This window comes from Leptopilina heterotoma, unplaced genomic scaffold, assembly GCF_015476425.1.
Source record: "Leptopilina heterotoma isolate Lh14 unplaced genomic scaffold, ASM1547642v1 Lhet_59, whole genome shotgun sequence".
Classification (NCBI taxonomy): Eukaryota; Metazoa; Arthropoda; class Insecta; order Hymenoptera; family Figitidae; genus Leptopilina; species Leptopilina heterotoma.
The window spans coordinates 1,690,765-1,700,909 of NW_025111133.1; the positions used below are offsets into that span (position 1 = coordinate 1,690,765).

General features: G+C 26.2%; 2 protein-coding genes across 2 annotated transcripts; both read right to left on the reverse strand.

The window, feature by feature from the left end:
• Positions 1 to 181: 181 nt before the first annotated feature.
• Positions 182 to 4,255, reverse strand: LOC122509011 (MATH and LRR domain-containing protein PFE0570w-like). Its single transcript, XM_043622742.1, has 4 exons — positions 3,933 to 4,255; positions 3,509 to 3,687; positions 3,056 to 3,214; positions 182 to 2,323 (listed from the first exon to the last, which is right to left on the reverse strand). The coding sequence occupies exons 2-4, from the start codon at positions 3,683 to 3,685 to the stop codon at positions 653 to 655; spliced, it is 2,007 nt and encodes a 668-aa protein (XP_043478677.1). The 5' UTR covers positions 3,686 to 3,687; positions 3,933 to 4,255; the 3' UTR covers positions 182 to 652.
• Positions 4,256 to 4,676: 421 nt separating this feature from the next.
• On the reverse strand, positions 4,677 to 9,982 carry LOC122509012 (E3 ubiquitin-protein ligase Mdm2-like). Its single transcript, XM_043622743.1, has 6 exons — positions 9,824 to 9,982; positions 9,696 to 9,740; positions 8,658 to 8,777; positions 8,342 to 8,487; positions 7,964 to 8,149; positions 4,677 to 5,921 (listed from the first exon to the last, which is right to left on the reverse strand). Exons 1-6 carry the CDS (start codon positions 9,849 to 9,851, stop codon positions 5,421 to 5,423), a joined length of 1,026 nt encoding a protein of 341 aa, XP_043478678.1. The 5' UTR covers positions 9,852 to 9,982; the 3' UTR covers positions 4,677 to 5,420.
• Between the last annotated feature and the right edge of the window lie 163 nt (positions 9,983 to 10,145).

Below are 10,145 nucleotides of genomic sequence, written 5' to 3' on the forward strand. Positions count from 1 at the left end.
TTTTTTAATTTTCAATATTGAAATTTTATTTTTGTAGTTTTCAATATTGAAATTTTATTTTTTTATTTTTCAATATTGAAATTTTTTTTCTTTAATTTCTATTTTGAAATTTTATTTTTGTACTTTTCAACATATTATTGAAATTTTTAGTAAATTAATTAATATTACATTAACAATACTAGTATAATAAATTATAAAAAAATAAAATTACTTTTTTTTTTGTCTTTTTTTTTATTTAACAAAAATAGAATTTTTAACTTAATAACATATTTCGAGTGTTTACTTCGAAAACTCTTCTCTATCAGGTAGAAAAAATAGAAAATTGTTAATTAACTATAAATTGGCGATTAATTAACAATTTTCGGACTATTAATAGTGTCTTTAAATTCACTAATTGTTTTCTAAGACAGCTGCACAAAAAATTAAAAAATTTTCAGGAAAATGCTTATAAAATTGATCACATCTCTTTATACTAATTAACGTATCATTGTAAATTTGTTTATGAAAATTAAAATTAATATTTACAAGTTCAAAAGTGGAAAAAATTTTTTTTTTCGTTTTTGAAAATTAAGAATGCGTCTTGTGTTTGAAATAATTTAAAGAGAAAAAAAAATAAGACTAATATAAAGCTCATACTTGAAAATTATTGTTGCTATTGTTTATCTGCTATGGCAGTTGGTTCTACACTAGAACAATCGGATAGCGATCGTTTTCGACTACGAGAGCACTGTGATGCTGTACGAATTTCAATGTGACAAACTGTTTTAGCATTTTCCTTAATTATACTCTCACTGGCAATATTTTTTTTCGAGTTATTTGCAATTTCACAATTATTAATTTTTCTCTTGTGATTTAAATCCTGCTTGGCGGGTGCAACTGATGATCTTGTTTTTCTCGGTTGATAATCAGGCATTGCTTGCATTTTTTCAAGTGCCGCTCTCAATGGCAATAGACCAACGGCAAATGGAATTTCCATACTCGGCGAAGAACATTCCATTGAATCTTTACCATTAATTGCGAGACTAATGTCTGTCATATCACCCCATAGGGCACGATTAACAGTTGCTATTGTATTTAATTGTTGGGCGAAATTCTCCTCTTTTTCATTCTTCACTTTTTCCTTGTCTTCTTTTGTCTCTAATTTTGTTCGTGTTCGATATTTTCCTAATTTCGTTGTTTTGCGTAGAGTTCTATTATGTTTTGTATTTGACACTGTGGTTTCAGAGTGTCGTTTACGTTTTTTCTTGGGAAATATATTAACTTTATTCGTTGAACGTTCCCTGTCGACAATACGAATCTTGTGCTTTTTTGTTTTACCGAGAAAATCGTCGATTGACTCTTCGGATTCTTGTTGACTAAGTCTTACGCTTCTTCGTAAAATTGGCTGTTTTCTTAAACTACAATTCTCGTATTCGGTGAAGAATTCGACTTTTCTTATTTCCTTGTGACTGTCGACTACGTATTGTTTGTCGACGTTGTTTGGAAAAAAACCATTACACAGTTCGTTATCACTATCTATTAAATTGAATTCATTTAGTGTACAACCAACGATTGACTGGATATTTTCACTCGTCAAACTTGAGACATATTCGGAATTTTCAATGTTGAGGGAAGTCTCATCACTCGACGAGTCGTTTAATAAATCGATACTTTTCGTCGTTGGTAATTCTGGTAATAATTCATTGAATTGTAATAAATGATTACGAATTTTATTAATGCTCTTACGTTTCTTGTGTGTGTAAACTTTCAAACATTGTCCAACTTTATTCCCCACGTCTGTACTATCAGATGAATAACGTTCGTCAGTCTCGTCTTGTTGTTGTGACGATTTTCGACTCTCGTCATTTGAATAATCACAGCATTCTTCGTAATTTGTTTTTTCACTCGAATTATCATCTTCATCATCGTCATCTTCCTCTTCATCATTATCGCATTCAATCATTATTGATTCGTTGTCAAGTAACGATTTTTCGTTTTTTAATATTTTAGAAATACGTTCCATTTCATTCGTTGTTGCTTCGGAAATATTTTTATCAATTTCCCCGTAAAGTGTATGTTCTGCTTCGGAATCATTACTAGCACTACAGCATTCCATCGATGGTCCTTTCTCCGATTCAGTGTCACTGATATCTTTAATATCATAACAATCATTGTTGTTTTGTGTATCGGGAATAATCTCCTCGCAATCGCTGTCAATTTCCACTAATTTATTTATAAATTCAGAACCGTCGGTATAATCCTCGAAAATCTTATCACTACTTGAGCCAGTGTTAACTTTTTGAGATTCAGATATCTGCTTAGCTATAAATTCTAATTCATTAACCTGAAACAAAAATTTCCTTAAGTTAATTTGAAAAAGAAAAAGTTTCAATAAAATCAGGGTGTTTACTATTTTTGTTCAACAAAATTCCCGGTTATTTCCCGGCTTTGTCCTAATTTTTCCCATCAAATTTAAATTTATTTGATTTCGAACATAAATAAATCTAGAAATGGCTTCCAAAATTTGTATTAGAGTTTTTATGAACGAGTATTGACGAGTTTCTATAAATTTTTTGAAAATAATTTTTTTTAAAAATAATTTTAATTAAAACTTTGGAAAATAATTAAATTAAACAAAGAATTTTAATAAAATTTTTAATTAAATAATTACATTTTTCGGGGAATTCGATTAAAATTGTATTAAAAATAATTGGAATTCTGGCAATGAGTTTAACTATTTATGAAAATAATTGAATATATACATATTGCGAAGAAATTTTTAAAAATAAAATTATAATTACGGTGACTAATTCACTGGATTATTTTCGAAAAATGTAAATAAAATTCTTTAAAAAAATTAAATTATTTTTAATAGAATGTAAAGAAATTTCAATTATTTGTTTATAAAAATTCAATTATTTTGAAAATAATAAATAATAAAACTTTTTTTAATTAGGTTAAAGAAAATTCCCAGTTTGGCATAAAATTCCTGGCTTATTCCCTGTCAAATTAAATTCCCGGCTATTTCCCAGTTTTCCCGGTTAGTAGACATTAAAAGTACTTGGAAGTTTCTTACTTTGAACAGTCTTGCCGCTATCAGCAGAGAAGGTAAATATTTTTGTGAGATAGTAGTTTCCCCGCAGTACATAAACTCAACCATCGCTTTTAATACTTCAAAGTTCAAATCTTTGAGAACTATAATTGGCTCTTGACCAAGATCTTGTTCCAGCATCTCCTAATAAAAGAAAAATCAACAATTATATCATTGATAATATGTAACAAATTTCATTTTCTTTTTCCCTACATTTACGTTCGTCATCTAAAAATAGATTTCACTAAATTTAGAAATTTCAATTTCTCATTCTCCTATATCGTATTAACAAAAAATTCTTACTTTTACATTTTTTTTTATAAATTTTACACTTTTTTATCTGTAAAAAAAATAGACAAAGGCGACTTGAAAGGGAAAATTAAAATATTGTATCTTTTTTCGAACTGGTGATATAATACAGGAAAGTGTGTAACATACCTCAAAATATAAACTGCACGATGCTAAAACCAATTTATGAACCCGTAATTTTTGCTCCTCACAAATAAGTGTCACATCAACGAGTGCCTGACGTGCCAATAATCCACTAAATCGTTCTGTGACATATCCTGCATGTCCATCCCATTGCAGGACAAATTCCTTCTCGTTCTCTCCCATCGCTATTTTATTTTTCAATACAAAACAGAATTTTATTTCAAAATAAAATAGGAGAAAAAAAAGAATCCTCATTATGTAAATAATTAATTTTTAGAAAGCGTTTTTTAAAACGTTCCTTATTACAGTATCCATATTATTGTTTCTTGAAATATATTTATGGAAAAAATTGATAGTGAAAATGGAAAAAATTGATTTTACTCCCGAATTTGTTTCATAATATTTATTTTAAAAAAATGTCAATACTTACCCAACTCTTTTGAGTTGTCAATATTCGTCAAAGATTGAGAGAGAAATTCCAAGAAACGCCAAAACGTCTCACTAAATTTACAAGCCGTATGCGATGGCACTTGTCGAGAAAATAATCCTGCTCTCTCGTGTCGAAATTTTTAATGGGTAAATTCATCCAACGTCTGTCGATCGTAGACGCCTCAAGAAAAAACTCGTTTTTTCGAAGCATCGGTGGTATTAAACGTTAACAATCTGCGAAATGCCAAACTCTAAAACTCAGCCATCTCTTTCGCTGACTGTTTCACACACTTCTTTGACAATAATTTTTCCTCAAAAAAAAAAAAAAAAAAAAAAAAAAAAAAAATGCGATTCCCTTTGGACATTGATCAATACTGACATCTAACGATCGTTGCGAGAAATTCGTTTTCGAATCAAACACTAGTGATATCTGTGAGAGGAAACGGAATTTAGGTAACGCTCGAATGATACAACAATTTTGAAAAAAAATTATTTATTTTCATAAGCGTAAACGGCGTAAACTAATTTTTATTTGGTATACTTTTTTGGTATACTATTTTTTTTCTCTTTAGGAACTTTAAAATAACTTTAGTTTTTTAAATAAATAACTTAATTCTATCAAGACTTTCTATAAAAAATTATACATTCTTCTTTTATATAAAAATAAATTCTATCCTTCTAAACTGTAAATATGGTTTCAGTCTCAAGGTTCGCTGATTTTTTTTTTATTCACAAAAAGAAAAACTTCGTTGATTAATATTTTTTTTTATATACATTCAATATTTTTACAGTGTTTGTGTGAAAATCATAATGTTGAATGCTTAATGAAAACAATGAAATATTTACAAAAATGAGAATGAAATATTAAAAAATTGCTAATGAATCAGTTTTCAAAAAAAAATATTTTTGTTGAGGACGCAAAAAACTCTTTGTCCTGAATATTTTTAAATTAACTCATAAAATATAATAATAAAATTCAAAAACAAAAATATATTAAATTTCCATAAAGTATAAACAAAATGTTTGTCAATTTTTAGCAATTCAAAAAAAAGTTAAATTATTTAATAGAAAAAAAGAGATAAAAATTATCCAAATGTTTAAAAATTGTGTAAAAATAGTTAATATTTTGTATAAGGAAATTAAGTATATAATCTTATTTAAAAATAAAATTTGAAATATACACATGAAAATTTGAATACACACATTTTTTATGAAAATTGATTCATATTCGAGCCTTTTATGTAAAAATATGTAAATCAATCGAGAACCAATCAGTTCCTACCTAATGAGATTCATTTTTTTTCTAATAAATAATTTTCTTTTTTTTTATACAAATAACAACAGTAAATAGCTAATTTTTTCGAATAAAAATTATTTTTCATTACTGAAAATTGGAAAAATTTTCAGAAAAAGTTAAAGGTTTTTTTTTTTGTTGTTTTTTTAAGGGAAAAATACCTGAGGATATATTTTCTAACAACTATTCCCCGTTTTAATTGTAGAAAATTTTTTGTACGTTTGTAATTTTTCGATTACAAATTGGACAGTGTTTGTTAGTCCTCCAAATTCGAATGGCACATTTATAACAGCAACTAACGTGAAGTGTACTTCCGTGTGAGAATGCTCCGTTTTTTGGATTCAATGTACACGTGATGCACATTTTTTCATCTGAATCGACATCTGTTTTTTTACTCCGTTCATCCAGTGAATTTTGATTTTTGCCATCTTCAATGGAATTATTTTCTGATTTGTTGATTTTTATCGAAATATCAATTCCATCGACGAGATCAAGATTCTTTTTGTCCGTAGAATCAAGATTTTTACTGTCGTCAGACTCTTGACTGGATTTCGTATCCTGACTACTCACACCGGAATCGTGACTTAAAATTTCTTCGGATTTCTTTTTCATTAAATCAAATTCGATTAGTTCGTTTTCCTTTTGCTGACGACGTTTCTTGCGTTTCGGTCGTGGTGGAAAGAAGTTTTTTCGAATCTGCAAAAAAGATAATGATTGGAATAAATTTTTATTCAATTTAGTTGATAATTTTTGAATGAAAATTGAATTTGGATTAAAGAAAATCAGGGTTGCCACAAAAATTAAATTAAATTTTTCCCTGATTTCCAGAAAATTTTTTGACTTTTTCCCTTATCCTAAGAATATTCTGATTCACTCTAAAAATGATTATGTAGATAATCAAAACAATGTTCTATTACATTTATTTACGAATTTTTTTAAATGTAAAATTTTTCGAAAACATAAATACCTTCATTTTTAAATACATATTTAATCATTATTATTTTTCCACAAGAATTCAAATTTTCAAAAATTTCAAATTCGAACCTTTTTGAAATAAAACATGAAGAAATCGATCACTCCGAGTCTTCGACTCGGTGTGATCCATTTCTTCATGTTTTATAATTTTTCGAAATTATTTTCATCAATTACTATTATTATTATTATTATTTATCATTATTAAAATAATTATTAATTTCTAGAATTTTATCTTCTAAAATTCTTCTTTAAATCGCAATTATTTTCAATAATTTTTGAAAAAGTTCCTTGAGAATTTTCAAATCAATTTGTTAATTAATTTTACAAAATTGTTAGTTAAAAGCATGAAAAATTCAGATTTTTCAAAAAAATTTAATTATTTCTAAAAATTCATGACATAATACTTTTAATAGTTAATAATTATCTAAAATTTTAACTGAAAAATTTTTATTAGAAAATTCTACGAGAATGCAATTATTATTTAAGTACAAAAATAAATAACTTATTGAATAATTGAATGTTTCTCAAAATTGAAATTTCATAAGAATTTTATCAAACAAATTTTTAAATAATTGAATTATTTCGACGAATTTTAATAAAATTTTTAAGAATAATTACATTTTTCGAGGAATTTGATTAAAATTGTATTAAAAATAATTGAAATTCTGCGCTGAGTTTTAATATTTATGAAAATAATTGAATTCCTAAAAAGAATTTGATTATTTATGAAAATAATTAAAACCCTGTAAAAAATGTTATTTATGAAAATAATGAAATTAATGCGAAAAAATTTGTAAATAATTGAATTGATGTGAAATTTTGACTATTGATGAAAATAATTAAATTTTTGAGTAAAGTTTTGTTACAATTTTTTTTTAATAATTGAATTCTTTTGGAAAATTTTATTGAAATAGTAGATATTGAAATTCATAGCATTGAAGAAAATTGTTGAAGATAATTGAAATTTTAGCAAAAATTTTATTAAAATTTTTGAAAATAATTGAACTCTGGCGAAGAATTTTGCTATTTATAAAAATAATTGAAATCTTGACGAGGAATTTCAAAATTTTTTTGAAAATAATTGAATTTCTGCGAAGAATTTTATTATTTTTGAAAATAATTAAATTCTTGTGATGAATATTGTTATTTATGAATATAATTGAATTTTGCAAAGAATGTTATTAAAATTGCTTAAAAAATAATTGAATTTCTGGGAAGAATTTCGTTATTTATCAAGATAATTGAATTTTTTCGAAGAATTCTGTTAAAATTTTTTAAATTATATTAAATATCAAACAATTTGACTAATTTCAGAAGAATTTTAATTATTAAAATTTTTCAAAAATCGATGTTCTTTAAAATTTCTAAAATTTTAAATTGAAACTTTTTTAAAATTAAATTAATTTTGAAATATTGAAGTAAAATTATTCACTAAATAATTTCTAAATAATAAATTTATGATAGTTCTTGAAAGAATTAAGTTATTTAAAAAGAAATTATTGGCAAAAATAGAAAAATTTGAAAGTTTTGTATTATAGAATTCTTGATAATTTCCTAGTTTATGAGATAAACAAAAAAAGTCACAAAAATTCCGAATTTTCTTATGAATTCTCAAAAATTCAATGTTTACCAGTACTTTTAATAAAAATCCCTGACTTTTCCCTGTCAAATTTTATTTTCCCTGAATCCCCTGACCTGTGGCAACCTTGTTTTGATTGAAAATTGAATTAGGATTTTTGAAAAAGTGCAAAAAAATTGTTTACTTTGTAACACTTTTCGCAATAGCGAAACAATGGATTATTGTTTTTGCTGGTGCATTGGACGCACGTCCAATAATCCGCTCTGCCAATTTCGCTGTCAACTGTGCTTCGAGAGTCATCGCTGTCGTCTGCAAAGCCGATGTCTGTCTCGTTGTATATTGCGGCGATCACTCCCATCGTTACGTAATCCTAAAAAAGTATTATTACATTAATGTAATTTTATTTTGTAATTTTTTTTTCTAATTTTTATTCCAAATTTTATTCAAGAAATTTAATACTAAATTCATAATTAATTAAAGATTTTAGTAATATAAATGTAATTTAATAGATTTAATCAATTTAATTTGTAAATTCTAGGAATTGGATGCAGTAATTAATTACCTCAGGATCAGATGACGACGTTGGATTGAGCATTGGATTCTCCTCCTCGGATTGAGAGGCAACTTCAAATTCCAATTGCACGGAGATGTCATCGTCACTGTCGTCATACGTATGTGTCGAAGTGTCGGACGTATCTTGGACGAATTCTGCAAATAAATTAATTTTGAAGGTAAGTAATTAGAAATATAACGAAAAAATGAAGGAAACAATTTCTTCCATTTATTAATTTAAGAAAATACCTATTATTGAATTATTAATTTAGAATTATGAAACATGAATTATTAATATTTATTATTCTAATTATATTTTAGCTTACCAGTTTCATCTCCTTGGATTGTGTATATAGACTCGTCATCCTCACTGGTCGGTAAGGGCGATTCGGATTCAAGGGTGACATAGTAAGCATTTCTTGATTTTTTAGATGATAGTTCATCGTCTGAAATTTATCAATTTATTTTCCATATAAGTAAATGCAGCAAAATACTTTTATAAAAATTGCTTATAAATTTAAAAGAGCATTTTTTCAAAACCGATAAATCCGTTAATTGCATATTTTCTTATTTCGAGAAATTGAAACTAATATCTTCACATAACCGCTAGAATTAATTTCAAAAAGAGAAATTTGGGATAATTTATTTCTGTAGTAACGTTCTTGTATTAAAGACGTTGCTTTTTTCAAAACTTTATCATAAAGGTTTTTGGTGATTTTTTCTATAAATGCACAAAAATTATAAAGTCCTCTTGGTTATATCGAAAATTTAAATTGAAAATTCTTTCTTAAATTTTATTCTTGAATTTTCATTCAAGAACAAAATTTAAGAAAGAATTTTTAGATTGGAATTTGAATTTATCAGGTTTTGAAAAGATGCTATAAATTTAATAAATACTTGTTTAGAACAAAACAGAAATTTATAGTTACTTAAAAAGTAATGAGAAATCAGAAAATTCTGGAAGATTTTTCCCAAAAAAAATAATTTTTGATAATAAAATTTGAAATCGAAATACAATAAAACAAAAGGAATTTTTTATTTTTGAAAAAATGCACTAGATAAAAAAACATGTCAAAATATAAAAACTGAATTATTATCATTATCAGTATAAAATAAAGTTTATTCATGATAAAATATCAAGTAGGCGTAAAACGAGCCTGTCGAAACAAGTTTAAGATTATGAGCAACACAAAGTCAAGAAACATGCACTTTGACCATATCGGTACAATTGAAAATAGCATTTTTTTTCAAATATTTTTAAACAAAAGACAAAATTAAAAAATACAGAACCAAACAAAATTTTTTTTGAACTATTAATAAATTTTCCTTTAATTTTTTTTTAGATTAAAATTAAAATTACTTACCATCATCGGACGAGGCTCTCCGCTTTAATGCCGAACTACAAACACCTACAAGTAAAAAACAAGAAAATTAAATTAATTTTTCATAATACTATATATGAAAAACAGTATTTGTAGTCGAGTTTCCCTACCAGGCGAGGAATTCAATATAATGCTCATTTCAAACTTAAAATTCTTGTAAACTAAACGATCTTTTTTTTATTGTGTACGAATACAAGCTGGGCCACAAGAGCGTCTATGTCGGCATATCCGCCAGCCGTTCGCTCTGTTGAATCGTCGCGTACACGTGAATGAAGCCTTTCCAAAATCTTGCGACTTGAAGTTAGATGGCGTTTCATTTTACCAGTGTAAATTTAACTCGGAGCCACCTTCACTCACAAACTTGAACTAGATTTTGGAATTGAGTTTTGGAAAATTAATCGCATTCACTTGATTCAACCAATGATGTTATTT